At 44.5% G+C, this 16,756-nt stretch overlaps 1 protein-coding gene across 1 annotated transcript; it reads left to right on the forward strand.

Moving 5' to 3' along the window:
* The first annotated feature begins 1,120 nt into the window (after positions 1–1,120).
* Positions 1,121–13,934, forward strand: LOC138970759 (beta-sarcoglycan-like). The gene is made up of 7 exons (XM_070343260.1): positions 1,121–1,259; positions 1,935–2,168; positions 3,038–3,229; positions 9,745–9,784; positions 10,243–10,394; positions 11,738–11,875; positions 12,770–13,934. Exons 1-7 carry the CDS (start codon positions 1,221–1,223, stop codon positions 12,977–12,979), a joined length of 1,005 nt encoding a protein of 334 aa, XP_070199361.1. The 5' UTR covers positions 1,121–1,220; the 3' UTR covers positions 12,980–13,934.
* The last annotated feature ends 2,822 nt before the right edge of the window (positions 13,935–16,756 follow it).

The following is a 16,756-nucleotide window of genomic DNA, read 5'->3' on the forward strand; positions in this document are numbered from 1 at the left end:
GTGGGTGTGACTGAGTCTGTGATAGCCTAGTTTCAGTTTGTTAAATTTTACTGTTATTTTTTATTATTAATTTTTTGTTTTTGTTTTGCGGGGGGGATAAAAAAAAAACACCACACACCACACACACACACCTAAAATATGTTATGCAAAGCCGATTTTCATTGAAATGAATGTTTTTATATTCTAGACATGAGTTTCTTAGCAAGTTACCGTGAAGTTAGTTATTCAGTGCTTCGGTTATCTGTGCATTTACACTTTTATTTCATTCCTCCATAAGTATACAGTCTGTTGTTTCAATAAAGGCGGGGAAAATACTGCCCCCCCCCCCCCCCCCCCAAGTCTTCGGACAGAGTACGTACACAACTTGCATAAGATGCACATAAAAATGCAGATGATCAAGAAATGGCTTTATATACAGTTGGAACTTGCAGAACTAACAAATTGAGCTCTCCTTCGTGCAAATACTGACATCCCAAACAATAGGAGAAAGCTCAGTAAAACGTCGGTTGTTGTCAGATAAAGTTAAAGTGTCTATCAGTTGTGACAAACACTGTTTGCAGATTTTTCTGAAGTGGACCCAAACACACCCCCCGCCCCTCTTATGTAAGACCCACGGCCCCCTTACAAGACCTCGCTTTCAAGTTCACAAACTCTGATTGAAGATTTAACTTCATTTTAAGACTCATTACTCTTCAAGACCTGATTTTTTAATTTTTGTATATTTTTAAAGTCTTAAAGAACGGGAATCCATATTCAGTATAGGCCTACCAGCCTTCTGAGCTACTAGCACCGAAGGACTTAATTAATTGTTTTTATTTTTACCAGATATGATTTGAACATTCAGCAGCAGCATGATTTATCATGTGTCGAGTAGAAAGATCGCCGTGTCCTCAGCAATATTAATTTCTGCCGGTTACTGCGAATGCCGTTATAATCCAGCGCCTCGGTGCCCCCCCTCCAGTGTTTGGTGCCTGTGGTGGAAACTAATGCCGCTGGTGTGCTGCAAAGTATGAAGATTGCTTTGCTTCTTTCCTTTTTCAACTTTTCCCCCCCTTTGTAATTTTTTTCATATACACCCGATATGGTTATTGAACAACACCACTGATTAGATAGGCGGGCAGGGAGGTTGCTGGAAGGGGGAGAGGAGTGGTTCCAAACTCCCAGACTTCCTCATCGTTCCAGCCACGCAGCTATAAATAGCTCACTGGTTTCAGCTCAAGATGGACAACATGGCGGCCTCAGATGTAGACATTATGGAGGTGAGAAACTTTTTCAAGTCATGTAAACAGCATGAACACTATCCTAGCAGTTGCAAAACTGTTACTGCGTGCAAAGGAAAAAGCATCATAGTAGCTCTTACGCCAATTCTTTGGACGCAAATTGTGTTTCTTTTGCTTGGTGTTGCTACTGATTCAGCAGGTATTATGTTGGGACTGTAACATTGACGCTGGGGGTAATTTATAAAAGTTTTAGAAGTTATAACAAACGCGTTTTGTTCAGTACAAAACTTTGACTGCAAAGCAAATTATATTAATGACTTTTACGTGATGCACTATAATGAGAGAGAGAGAGAGAGAGAGAGAGAGAGAGAGAGAGAGAGAGAGAGAGAGAGAGAGAGAGAGAGAACTCTGAACTTTATTATTAGAGAAAGAGAGAGAGAAGTGTGGAAGTGTGGAAACAATGGGTGTGTGAAAGAATAGTGCGAGTTTCTGTGTGTGTGTGTGTGTTGGGGGTGGGGTGGTGGTCACAGTCACTGTTACTGAAGTGGCCGGGCTACTGGTCTTTGTAACAGTAACCTTGTCTATATCTCATGCACTCACAACATTGATTAATTTTGTTGTTGTTCTTGAGTGGGGAGGGGAGGGGTCTGTGTATTATTGTACAGGTGTGTGCTCATGCATGTAGTTTAACACTAATATACTTGCACATTTCAGACAAGCATGATGTCTCATACCTCAAACGTGTCGGCACCTGGAGGAACATTGTCGATGCGAGAAAAGTCGCAGTTGAAGCGCAGGATCAACAAGGAACACAACACCAACTTCAGAGCAGGCTACGTGCCCGTCAACGAGGAATACCTCCACAAGGCGGGCATACGAGGCAGAAAGCGTTTCCTCCTCTATACCTGTGTGGTTGTGCTGCTTGTCCTGGCAGTGCTGAATACTGCAGTAGGTTTAGATTTGTGTGATTTTGTTGTTGGTTTAAAGAAGATTTGATTCAATTTAAACATGATACAATAATAAAACGAAAAACAATAGGGACACGAACTCAAGCCAACGCTTATTACATGCCTTAAAATGTGTGTGATACAATGGATCTTGACCTTTTCATTGATCTTGAAGGTTTTATACTTATAGCTTAATTGTCTTTCATCAAGACTTGAAGCTTTGCAATTTTTGTCATGAGAATGTATGTTATTACACTCATATCTGCTGTAAATATGTATATTGTATAGATGTTTATGAAGCAAATTATTCTGAGACATTAAAACTTTCATTTTGAATATATTTTTGTGTGCATTCCTGCACTTTGTAACTTAGATTGGCATAAGGGGAGACAATCTGGTTCAGGTTACCTGGTATGTATAAAGACTGTTATCCCCCCCTTCCCTAACCATTGATAGTTGGTGCACCTCTACTCCATATAAAACATAAAACAAATCAAATCACTTTCAGTTTAAGAGTGAGCAGCCAGGAAAGAAATGTGTGTGTGAGTGGCAGGGGGGTGGGGTGTCTAATTGTAAATATGAGTGTTTACAGCATCATTTCTGCTGCAAGCTGTGTTACATTTCTTGCTAGACAGGAGCAATAACAATAACAAACTATCATCAACTCTTTTTTTTTTCAATGCCACCATAATACAAGTGTAATTGTTTGTTGAAAATGACAATGGTTTTTTGAAGCGCCAAAAAATTGAATTCTGCAGAATTAATCAATTTATATAATGTAACTAATTAAATCTAAATAATGTATAAATTATTTTATTAATTTCTTTATTCATTTGTCTGTTTTATTCATGCATTTGTTTTGACTCTCAGCTGACAGTCTGGCTGATGTGGATCTACCACATCTCTCACACAGGGATGCGACCCTTAGAGTTCACACACAGCTCTGCGGGCACCCTACTTCGGTTCTTGGATGAAGCCAGGTTCGATTCTCTCATGCTAAATGGAGCTTTTCTTGGCAGTCGCAGCGAAAGAAACTTGACCTTCACAGGAGTTCACTCCAAGGTACAGAATGCATACTGTTGTTATGATTTTCTGGGTGGAGGTGGGTGAGGGTGGTGGGCAAGGGTGGTGGGCAAGGGTGGGGTCGGTTGTGGCGGTGAGAGGATTAATTCTTCAAATGGAGGGACAGATTTGCACTGGTTTGGGTAACTGTTCATGGGAGGGACCACTGAACCATTTTTAACCTGTCTTTTGTATGGGTGGGATTCTTCCAGTATATGCCGGAAATCCGGATTCGATTATGGCCTTTTATTCTTCTCTATTTGTTTTTACATTTAGTCAAGTTTTGACTAAATGTTTTAACATAGAGGGGGGAATCGAGACGAGGGTCGTGGTGTATGTGTGTGTGTGTGTGTGTGTGTGTGTGTGTGTGTGTCTGTGTCTGTGTGTGTGTGTAGAGCGATTCAGACTAAACTACTGGGCCGATCTTTATGAAATTTGACATGAGAGTTCCTGGGTATGATATCCCCGGATGGTTTTTTTTCATTTTTTCGATAAATACCTTTGATGACGTCATATCCGGCTTTTTGTAAAAGTTGAGGCGGCACTGTCACACCCTCATTTTTCCATTAAATTGATTGAAATTTTGGCAGCGGCAATCTTCGACGAAGGCCGGGGTTTGGTATTGCATTTCAGCTTGGTGGCTTAAAAACTAATGAGTGAGTTTGGTCATTAAAAATCGGAAACTTGTAATTAAAATTATTTTTTTTATTAAACGATTCAAAAACAATTTCATCTTATTCTTCGTCATTTTCTGATTCCAAAAACATATACATATGTTATATTTGGATTAAAAACAAGCTCTGAAAATTAAAAATATAAAAATTATGATCAAAATTAAATTTCCGAAATCGTTTTAAAAACTATTTCATCTTATTCCTTGTCGGTTCCTGATTCCAAAAACATATAGATATGATATGTTTGGATTAAAAACACGCTCAGAAAGTTAAAACGAAGAGAGGTACAGTAAAGCGTGCTATGAAGCACAGCGCAATCGCTACTGCGCCAAACAGGCTCGTCAGTTTCACTGCCTTTTGCACTAGCGGCGGACTACGTTCAGTTTCATTCTGTGAGTTCCACAGCTTGACTAAATGTAGTAATTTCGCCTTACGCGACTTGTTTCTGGGACAGGCTGATCTTTCTTAACCCAGTGTGAGATTTTCAGTGGGGCGACCACCCCCAACCCAGCGCGTCCCCGGGTGGCGGATAGGGGAACGGTCTTCAGATATGGAGATCAGCCGCTTGCGGCCGCGGACCAAACTGGTTCCGGGTGGGATCCCGGAAAATCCTCCCCCCTGTGCTCTCAGGGTAGGACGTACGGGCCATGAGCTAAGGGTGAGGTAACCCCGACAGAAAACCCCGAATGCTGAAGACGGAGGACCCGGGCCGCACGGCGCATTCTAACAAACCACGGGTACACGCACTTACGCAAATGATGACACAATCAACCAGCACAGATGGAAATGGCGCTCGCCCATTGAGGACCCCCCAGGGTGGAGCAGCGTCGGGTCCCATGCCTCAAAGGGACCCAGCCCCAACTACTGGAGGTCCCTCCCGTCCGTCTTGTCACGCCAGGAGACGCGGGAGGAAAGTGACTGGCACCACCACAACCAGGAAGAAACCCAGTCAGCAGCGACCTTTTCAGGTCATGCACTGGAACGCAGAAAGTATCCTGAACAAGAAGACAGAGTTGGAGCATATCCTGCATGAGAAGAACATCAACATCTGCTGTATTCAGGAGACGCACCTGACACCCCAAAAGTCCTTCAAAGTGAGAGGCTACCAATGCCTTAGGTCCGACAGAACAGACCGAAGCAAAGGAGGAATCCTGACCCTCATCAGGAACAACATCAATGCCTGTTTGATAGAAACGCACATGGAGGACTCCGAATATCAGGTGATTCGAATCCAGACGAAGACATCAGAATTCCATCTTGTCAACTTCTACTGCCCCAATGATAGACACCTCGCCCTTGACACGATCCCCGCAAAGGCCTCCAACTTCATCGTGGTGGGTGACTTCAACAGTCATTCACAGAGTTGGGGATATGACCACCTGGATCGGAGAGGAGAAGAGGTGGAGAACTGGCAGGACGACAAAGGTCTCATCCTTTTGAACAGTCCCTTTGACTGCCCTACATTCTACTCCAGAAGATGGCACACTACATCAACTCCTAACCTAGCCTTCTGCACGGAAGACATGCACCAGCTAACCAGCAGAGAGGTCGGAGAACAGCTAGGTGGAAGTGACCATCGGCCAGTCTTTTTGACCCTGGGCATGGAGTCCTGCACTGAAGCTTCCTTCCCACGGTGGAACTACAAAAGAGCGAACTGGTTCCTCTTTAGACACCGCACCAGCGAACTCACCAAAGACATCAGAGTCGAGGGTCGAGACATCAACATGGTGGCGAAGGACTTCAACATGAGCATCCTCAGAGCAGCGCGTGAGTCCATTCCCAGGGGTGCCAGGAGAGACTATAAGCCCTACTGGAGCAATGAATTGCAGGAACTGGATGATGATCTGGCAGACGCCAGAAGGGAAGCAGAAGTCAACCCGTCACAAAACAACAACATCCGCCTCCAGGAAGCCAAAGCCAAATTTCTCAAAAAGAAGCTACAGGCAAGACGGAGAAGCTGGCAAGAGAAAACAAGCTCTCTGAACCTTGAGAAGGATGGCAGAAAGCTCTGGAGGCTCACCAAGCAGTTGAATGATGAGAACACCAGCAGAGGAAAGATCACATTAGAAGAGAACGGGAAAGTGCTAACTGGAAAGCATGCTGCCAACCAATTTGCTGAAAGCTATGCAGCTGAGAGCAACCTCCATGTTAGCCCCGAGAAACAGAGAGAAGCAAGAAGAGAGAAAAGAGAGAGACCTGCCAGACAGTCGACAGTGGACGCCATGAGTCAACCACTCACACTCCACGAGCTGCACTCAGCTCTGAAAAAGTCAAAGGCGAAGAAGTCCCCTGGCCCAGACGGCATCAACAACGAGATGCTAACCCACCTTGGTAGTGCAGCAGAGAACAAGCTACTCGAGGTCTTCAACAGCAGCTGGCAAGAAGGATCGCTACCACAACTCTGGCGAGAAGCGATCATGATCCCCATCTTAAAAAAAGGGAAGGATCCAAAGAAGGCCACCAGCTATCGCCCAATCAGCCTCACCAGCTGTGTTGTGAAGACCCTGGAGAGAATTGTGAACGAGCGCCTCAGGTGGTACCTGGAATCCAGGAACCTCCTCGCCCCTGAACAAGCTGGATTCCGACAGTTCCGCAGCACTGAAGATCAGGTCACTTACCTGGCGCAAGAAGTTGAAGATGCCTTTCAGGAACAGAAGCTGGTCTTCGTCACCTGGATAGATCTTCAGAAGGCCTTTGACAAGGTCTGGAAAGATGGACTCCTTGTAAAACTGCTGAGGAAAGGCGTGTCCAGCAACATGTACCAGTGGATTCGCTCTTACCTCTATAACCGCAGGGCAAGAGTTAATGTCGACCAGACCAAAAGCAAGAAGTTCCTCCTTCGTCATGGCGTCCCTCAGGGCGGAGTCCTCTCCCCCACACTCTTCCTTCTCTTCATCGACGATCTGGTGTCTGAGATGCCCAAGGGGATCAAAGCTGCTCTCTACGCAGACGACCTTGTGATCTGGTGCAAGGAGGAGCACGCAAGTACTGCCACCTACAGAATGCAGCAAGCGGCAGATAGGCTGAACGCATGGGCAGAAGATTGGTGCGTCTCCATCAACAAGGAGAAATCCTCCACCACCCTATTCACACTGTCGCCAAAGCAGAAAGCCGGAACCATTAGACTTGGTGGAACTCCTCTGAGAGAGGATGAAGAAGCAACGTACCTTGGTGTCACCTTTGATAGACGGCAGACCTGGAAACCACACATTGCACAGGCAGAGACGAAGGCCCGGCGCAAGCTAGCCATACTCAGGAAGCTGGCAGGTACCACCTGGGGAGCGAACGAGAAGATACTGAAGACAGTATACCAGGGAACAATCAGACCCCACCTCGAGTACGGCTCCACAGCGTGGTCAACCTCAGCCAAGACAAACCTGCAGACCCTTGACCGTGTGCAAAACCAGGCCCTCCGACTCATCACCGGTGCAATGAAATCCACGCCCATCAAGGAAATGGAGAAGCTTACCACCATCCAACCCCTCTGTCAGAGAAGAGAAGCCAAGACTATGGTACAGGCCGAGAAGCTCAAGTGCCTACCCGACCACCCCATGAAGCACAGACTGAGCAACCTCACCAAGAACCGGCTTAAACGGAGCAGTTTTGTACACGAGAGCAAGAGACTTTCTCGACAGTACAGGGAAGTCCTTCCACAGAACACTCTACCTCTGACTCAAGAAGAAGAGGAAACCCCCAAGGCAACAGAGAAACCAGGCATCCAGATCTGCACCAGTGTTCCACATGTTACCTCAGGAGAAGATCAGAATGACACAGCTCGACAGGCACTCACCTTAGCCCTGATCGACGAACAGTACCCAAAAGAGGCGTGGATCCATGTATACACCGATGGATCAGCAACTAACGCCGTGCTCAATGGAGGTGCAGGCATTCTCATCCAGTTCCCTGGGGGACATACAGCTACATCCAGCGTTGCCACTGGCAAACACTGCACAAACTATAAAGCAGAAGCAGAAGCTCTCATGCAGGCCGCCTCCTTCGTTCAGGACTCCGCAGACCCTTGCTACCAAGTTGTCTTCCTCTCGGACGCCCTTTCAGTCCTTCAGGCCCTAGAGAACGACAAACTCCCACAGCTGGCCAAAGCATTACAGATGGTCAGACAAACCAGAAGAGTTGTCCTCCAGTGGATACCAGCACACTGTGGGATACCAGGAAATGAAAGGGCAGATGAGCTGGCAAAAGAAGGAGCCGTGGAAGACCAACCTGAAAACAGTGTCAGCTTTAGTGAGCAGAAAACAATCATCAAGGCATTGATGAGGCCAAGGACAAACAGAGATGACTACCACACAATGTCCAGAGAGCAGCAAGTCAACCTCATCAGGCTGCGTACTGGCCACAACAGGCTCAATGCTCACATGAACCGAAAGTTCAAGCTGGCGCCATCACCAACCTGTGCCTGCGGTCAAGAGGACCAAACAGCGGAACACATCTTACAGCGATGTCCCTTACTAGATGAGGAACGAAAAGAAGTGTGGCCGTCACCAACTCCCTTGCAGACCAAACTATACGGCAGTCGACAGGAGTTGGAGAAAACGACAACATTTATCACCAGTGCTGGACTGATTGTGTAACCTCTGCGAACGCCAAGAAGAAGAAGAAGAAGAAGACGCGACTTGTTTGTTGTTGTTGTTGTTGGTTCGGTTGAGGTTGGAGGTTCTTCAGGATTCATGACATTTTTCAGTCCCACCCATAGGGGCGGGGATGTAGCTCAGTCAGGGCGGGGATGTAGCTCAGTCAGGGCGGGGATGTAGCTCAGTCAGGGCGGGGATGTAGCTCAGTCAGGGCGGGGATGTAGCTCAGTCAGGGCGGGGATGTAGCTCAGTCAGGGCGGGGATGTAGCTCAGTCAGGGCGGGGATGTAGCTCAGTCAGGGCGGGGATGTAGCTCAGTCAGGGCGGGGATGTAGCTCAGTCAGGGTGGGGATGTAGCTCAGTCAGGGCGGGGATGTAGCTCAGTCAGGGCGGGGATGTAGCTCAGTCAGGGCGGGGATGTAGCTCAGTCAGGGCGGGGATGTAGCTCAGTCAGGGCGGGGATGTAGCTCAGTCGGGCGGGGATGTTGCTCAGTCAGGGCGGGGATGTAGCTCAGTCAGGGCGGGGATGTAGCTCAGTCGGGCGGGGATGTAGCTCAGTCAGGGCGGGGATGTAGCTCAGTCGGGCGGGGATGTAGCTCAGTCAGGGCGGGGCTGTAGCTCAGTCAGGGCGGGGATGTAGCTCAGTCAGGGCGGGGATGTAGCTCAGTCGGTAGCGCGCTGGATTTGTATCCAGTTGGCCGCTGTCAGCGTGAGTTCGTCCCCACGTTCGGCGAGAGATTTATTTCTCAGAGTCAACTTTGTGTGCAGACTCTCCTCGGTGTCCGAACACCCCCGTGTGTACACGCAAGCACAAGACCAAGTGCGCACGAAAAAAGATCCTGTAATCCATGTCAGAGTTCGGTGGGTTATAGAAACACGAAAATACCCAGCATGCTTCCTCCGAAAACGGCGTATGGCTGCCTAAATGGCGGGGTAACAAAACGATCATACACGTAAAATTCCACTCGTGCAAAAAAACACACGAGTGTACGTGGGAGTTTCAGCCCACGAACGCAGAAGAAGAAGAAGAAGAAGTCCCACCCATGCATTTGTGTGTGTAATCAGCGTAACTCTCTCTCTATGTGTGTGTGTGTGTGTGTGTGTGTGTGTGTTTGCTGTCTATATCTTCTTGCTGTGACCTTCCTCCTTTGTGCAAAGTACTGATATTGGTGTGTGTGTTTTGTTTTTGTTTTCTTTCCTTTTTCTCTTTTTTTCTCTCATTTTTTATATTTTTTTCATTTTCATTTTTTTAGTTCAAGCTGTCAGCATCAGATGCAGAAAATGCTTCATCAGGTAAATTGATTTTTGTACGTAGCGTTTTTTTTATGTTGAAAAAGGGTAAAGGTGTTTTTGATTGCATAAAATAGATTCTTCTCTACATGTAGTGTACACATTTTGACGTACATTTTAATTGTGAACTAATTTTTTTTTTAACTACAAAATATACACATTTGCTTTTCTGCAATCTTGTTCAGGTTTAAACAATCACCCAAACTGATTTTAACACAAAAAGAGAAACAACAAAACAATCACACACACACACACACACACACACACACACACACACACACACACACACACACACACACACACACACACACACACACACACACACACACACACACACACACACACACACACACACACAAACACAAACAAACAAGAACAGGTTTATGCTGCTATTCACACATTTGTTATTTTGCACATATTTAACAAGATAAATGTTTTATTCATTTTTCTACTTTACACAGTGGAAGTTACTACAGACATGATCCGGTTTTCCATCGATGACTTGAAATTGATGACACTGTCAGGCAGACAGTATTTTTCTCTGGCCGACATGAAGATTGCAGGCTTGAAAAACGTCAAAAACCTTCATGTCGAGGAGTTGCAGACTAGACAGGTAGGTATACAAACAAGAAAAGCAAATGCTCATACGACTCACCTTCATCATAAGTACCATCAGAAGCAAATTGCTGCTGGTCGAGCTTCATACAAATTAAATTCAAAAGATGATAATTTTCTTGTTATTTGTTGAGGGTTAGCCAGACTTGGGTCATGTCTGGGCACTCATCAAAGTCTAGAAGTGTGAAGAGTTTCAAAGTTCTAAGCTCAAAAACATCTGAGAAAATGATAATTTTTCACTCCTTGACTTGAATATGGCCTTGCTGTGACCTTGAACTTTGCCTAGGGTCAACCAAACTTGGGTCATGTCTGCATGGTGCTCATCAAACCTTCTTTCAAATTGCAAAAGAAATGTGCTGTTATTTTTGCAGGACTGCCATGGAACAAGATGATGCCAAGAACTGCGTTACATTTTTGAAAGTTGCTTAAACTGTGTGACTATTTCAGCAAATTTGCCAAAGAAAATTAATACCATCAACATCATTGATTCTTGGTTTTGGTGGTGGTATTTCCGATTTCAGTTTTGGTTGGTTTGGTGGCTGGTTGCATGATCATTGATTGGTTATTGTCATTTTTTTATTTTGACCAAAATATGACATTTTACACCGATCGAGCCAGTCAGTGTTCCTCAGAGACCGCGCCAGCCGTGGAGGAAAATAACGACTGTCAAGATATGTGTAAAATGTCATATTTTGGTCAAAAATACAAATAACATTTGTGTATCGATCGACTTTAGTTAGAATTCCTTTGTATATTAATGATTGAACACAGTCTCGGTAAGCCGCCTAAATATGAGTTTTTGTTGGACTCTGACGTCACATGGCTCACGGACTGGGTGGCCAAGTGGTAACGCACTTGCGCTTGCGCTTGGAAACGAGAGGTTGCGAGTTCGACCCTGGGTCAGGGCGTTAGCAATTTTCTCCCCCCTTTCCTAACCTAGGTGGTGGGTTCAAGTGCTAGTCTTTCGGATGAGACGAAAAACCGAGGTCCCTTCGTGTACACTACATTGGGGTGTGCACGTTAAAGATCCCACGATTGACAAAAGGGTCTTTCCTGGCAAAATTGGTTAGGCATAGATAAAAAATGTCCACCAAAATACCCGTGTGACTTGGAATAATAGGCCGTGAAAAGTAGGATATGCACCGAAATGGCTGCGATCTGCTGGTCGATGTGAATGCGTGATGTATTGTGTAAAAAAATTCCATCTCACATGGCATAAATAGATCCCTGCGCCTTGAGTCCGAGTCTGGAGATACGCGTGCGATATAAGACTTCATATGACAAATAAGGCAAATCCAGAGTTCAATCGATACATTGTCAGTTTTCTGACTTTTTCTGCAGGTCAAGAATGCTCCCAACTACGATGATCTGATGATTGAGTCATGGAATCAAACCAATATCACAGGGTGTCTGGGTGTACAGGCCACTAGCGGCAGAGAGACAGATATAACGGCTCAGAATGTCTACATTTCATCTTTGGTGAGTATAGACAGAGAAAATGTTTGATTTGAAAAATGAATTAAAATAGGGTAGGTAAATATGAAACACTTTTGTTCCCTTCATAATAGAGAAACCAGCCCAGTCATTACTCTCGTCTTATAATGGAGGGTCGGAAAACAGAGGTTTGACTGTACATGTATACAGTGGAACCCCCCTTTTAAGACCCCCCTCCCCCTCCCCCCCCCCCCCCCCCCCCAATTTAAGACTCCATGCCTTTTAAGACCCTGTTTTCTCTGACTTTCTGTTCATGAAGTTTGTAAATTGACCCCCATTTTAAGACTCTCATTGTAAGACCCGATATTCTCACATTTTTAGAGGTCTTAAAGGTACTGAACTTGTCAAATCCAGGTGCACGGAGCCCCTGGGGCTTTTAGTCATACCTCAGGCAGCTATCCGTTAGAAGAACTACCAAGTTTCATTGACTTGCACCCAAAGAGTCAAGAACTGCGATTTTTTTACGAATTAAGTTCGTACTCGGACCCAGCTGGTCTTGACCTATTTTTGGATCTAAATTTAGATCAGGTAGATCACCACATCATGCACAAAAAGACACATCACTAGCAAACTATGTCAGACGTCATCATGAGTTTGTGTAAAACAAAATGGAGGCTGGAATCACTCAGTTGAATCGAACTCCGACCAAACACCATGTAATAACTAGGTTAATTTATGCACTCGCGTCGAGCTTCACAGATGTCGTCGTTGGGTAGTTTTGGGTTTGTTTTACTACTATAGGAGAATTTTTGAACTGTAAATGCACTCAGCTGCAACAAAAACGCAAAACGAAGGCTGTGACGCTGCACTGTGCCTTTAAAAGGGGGGTTCCACTGTATATTTTCTTTGTAATTAAGAATTCAACTCCTCTGATTTCAGAACGGTTCGACAGTTTTGGACGGTCTGGTTGGAATGTACATCAGTACCAGCATACCTCAGGTCAACGACAACCTTCCCATCAACCACAACATCATCAACTCAAAAATCTGCGTCTGTAGGCAAAGCGGTCGCGTCTTTGTTGTGCCGGTCAGCAAACCTGGTATGGGGTGTGCCACCGCTAACGAGCTGGTCAATCCATGTCAAATGTGATCCACAGTGGAACCTAGGTCCCACTTGAATTAAGACCATCAAAAAACTGAGGTGCTTAGGGCTTAAAAGGGAGGAAGTTATTCTTAAAATGGAGTAAATTTAGAGAGATTGGGATCAGGAGAGCTGAAAAGGGAAGGTATTCAAGGGGAACGCGAAAATAACTCTGTCTGAGTTGTGAAAGAGTGAATGCCCTTACTTGTACTGGGACAAACATTGGAGAGGCCTAGCTATCACTAGCGAGGGGTGTGTCTGAAAGACGGGGACAGGAGCATGTGTGCATTTATTTGTCACAGAAAAAGCAAGGGTATTCACTCTTTTACAACCTATAGTATACAAACCCCAGTTATTTACGAACGTCGTCTATTCTCTTAATTTTTTTTTTCTCCTTCATATTTATCTTTTTCTTGTTAAGGTCAAGAGGTCATGAGAGGGATGTCAAATAGTATAACTGGAGAAAAATATAAAAGAGGAAAAAACAATGTTCTTCACTTCTTGCATTCATTTTATTTTGCAATATTTTAGTGGGTTGATCTCCATTTTGATACCTCTAACAGTCTTGCTGTCATAAAAAAAAGAAGTAGTCTTCAATTGGATGTGTGTGGGTGTTTGCGGGTGTGTATGTGTGTGTGCAACATGAATTTACTGTATTACATTTTCTCAGATGTTGTTCCTTGTTGTAGAAGGCTTTGTCAAATTAATGTTGAAATTAGCAAGAGATTGCTAAAGTGACCTCCCTTTGCTTCTTCGCCTCTATAAAATTTTGTAACATAAATTTAAGGTGCAAGGGAGATTGTATGCATTTAATTCTATTTGTGATTATGTGTGCATATGCATAGAGTGTAACTTAAATAGAGAGTTTGTGAGAGAGAGAGAGAGAGAGAGAGAGAGAGAGAGAGAGAGAGAGAGAGAGAGAGAGAGAGAGAGAGAGAGAGTGTGTGTGTGTGTGTCAAGTAAATAAACATGAAGTATTTTATCCTATAACTGTTTTACAGTTCATGTGAATGGTCTTGGTCTTTTTTTCTTTGTTTGAAATATCACTTGGTATTGTTTGTGTTAAAAGAGTTGGAGACTGTTTATTTTGTGTTTGGGTGTGCGTAAGTGTGTGTGTTGATGTGTGTTAAACATCATTTGTATAATATCTGCACATAACTGAAGCTACAAAGTTATAGATATATATGTATTTATTTTGTACTGGCATCTTTTCGTCTGTGATCTCTGCATGTGCTATATCCCAGTAATTTTCAGAAGAGGCCAAGTTGAGCGGACATGATAACGGTACATGTATAAATGTTTATGATTTGTGAAAAAAGTAATAAACCTGACAACTGTGGTAAGTTGAGTTCATTTTTTAATTTTTTTTTTAAAGCATCTGCAGCAGATTTATGAGTGCATGCATGGTTTATGTACACTGTTTCAGTGTTTGTGAATCAAAATATTGTGTCTTAAACTGACACACACACACACACACTCTCTCTCTTCTCTTCTTCCATCAGACGGCCAGGGTCAACATTCTGATTATTAATGGCGCTTGAGTAGGCATGCTGGGTATTTTCGTGTTTCTATAATCCACCGAAGTCTGCCATGGATTACAGGATCTTTTCTGTGCGCACTTGGTCTTGTGTTTGCGTGTGCACACGAAGGGGGTTAAGTCACTAGCAGGTCTGCACATAAGTTGACCTGGGAGATCGGAAAAATCTCCACTTTTAACCCACCAGGCGGCAGCGACCGGGATTCGAACTCACGACCTTCCGATTAGGAGGCCGACGTCTTACCACCACGCCACTGCGCCCGTCTCTCTCTCTCTCTCTCTCTCTCTCTCTCTCTCTCTCTCTCTCTCTCTCTCTCTCTCTCTCTCTCTCTCTCTCTCTCAAGGTCTCACACAGTAACATAACCCTATATATTTGTATCTTAAATGTTTACACATTTACAGGTAAACTTGCCGAGAAAAGGAATGTAAGTTCTAAATAAAAAAACATAGCACATGTGGTTGAGTTTTTGTGCTACATGCACCCTAAGAAATCATGCTCTGTCTTCTAATTACAGAGAGGACAATCAAAGTTTCAGTCTTTGTCTAGTTTACGTCATGACTCTTCTCCTTATTTTGTTATTCTGGTTGTGTGAGAGTGTTTTGCAAACTAGCATTGCAGGGTAAAAAAACGGAAGTTAATAACTCAATCAAAACTAGTATGTAACAGTATAAAACAAATTAAAAAAATAGCCCCAGCACAGGGCAGTGCCCTCTGCTTCTTAAAGATACTGTTCTTCCCGTGTTAACTATCATGTGCTGATTTTACATGTGACAATGTATCCCCAGGAGCGGATCACATAACTTTTAAGGGGGGGGGGGGGTGGTTCCAAATTACTATTAGGGACAGATCGACGACGCGGAGCGTTTAGTTGAGGACAAGTCTGAACCGCCCAAACCTCCTAGGGGGTTCCGGGGGCATGCTCCCCTGGAAAAAGTTCATGCCCCCCCCCCCACCCCCCCCGGAAAATGTTGATATAAACAAGGAAAATAGAGCAATCTGAGGCAAGAAACTACTCCTAATACACCTTCCAAAAAGTTCACTTAAGGGTAGGAGCTACCTTCAAATACACCGTTTTTCTTATCCAAGTCATTTGACCATAAACAGAACTGTTTGTGTTAAAATTCGGTGCGCTTTTGTTTCAATGTTTGTAGAGTAATAGTATACGATCAAAAACAAAATTGCTCTTATATTGACTTTAACAAAAATTATTTTAATGAAAAATAAGCAAAGCGCTGAATCGGCGGAACTTGTTAGTTTACGGATGTAGGGAGGCCCATACCAGTCTCTGGGCCCATTGTCTCAAGGGTAAAAAGTGCATATCGAGGAATTTTTACAGTGCTGTAATTACCTTTAAAATTGAACAGCTGTCCTGTAATTTATGTTGTGTATGTCAAAGTACTTTTACAACTGTTGTACAAAATATGAAGTTTGTACGATTGATACATTGTGAGTTATCCCCGAGTACGCTAGTACTAGGGCTCAGCAGACTTTAATTATCTGTCTGTGTGTGTGTGTGTGTTTGTGTGTGTCTCGACTTAACAGCTTATTGCTGGGAAACTACTGGGCGCAGCTCGTTCAAAAGTTGATTCACTAACTTGATAATAGGTCCGATTGATCGTATTAAAACTTCATAATGTTACCTGAGACCTAAATGCGAAATAAACCACAAAAAAACGACTTGGCGGTGGGAGGAATTCGCGGTGCAACAGCCAGCCAGGCAGTCTGAGAACGGTGCAAGGTCTCGGCCAACCAAGACTATGGCATACTCGTAGCAAAGCCGCCGAATGGTACCCTTGACAGGTCAATACACGAATAGTGACGTAATTACGTCACGGTCGAAAGTCTTTTTCCTGTAGTCTTTTTCTCTCGCGCGGTGTGTGTGTGTGTGTGTGTTCATTTTGTGCACATGCAGGGGCGGATCAGTTGCTTTGTAAGGGGGGGGGGGGGGGCACTTTGACTGAATCGAAAGTGAATGTGATGGGCGCGAAGCGCCCGAATTTGCTTGGGGGGTCCGGGGGCATGCTCCCCCGGAAAAAAATTTTGCCCAAAGAAGCAAAATGGTGCCATCTGGTGCCATTTGAACTTAGAAATGGTCATAAAATCAGCATAGAAATTTTTTTTTTTTTTTTTTTTTTTTCGGGGGGGGGGGGGGGGCACGTGCCCCCTGTGCCCCCCCTCGTCCGCCCCTGACATGTGTTAGTGTTACTGTGTGTGTGTGTGTGTGTGTGTGTGTGTGTGTGTGTGTGTG

This window comes from Littorina saxatilis, linkage group LG7, assembly GCF_037325665.1.
Source record: "Littorina saxatilis isolate snail1 linkage group LG7, US_GU_Lsax_2.0, whole genome shotgun sequence".
NCBI lineage: Eukaryota > Metazoa > Mollusca > Gastropoda > Littorinimorpha > Littorinidae > Littorina > Littorina saxatilis.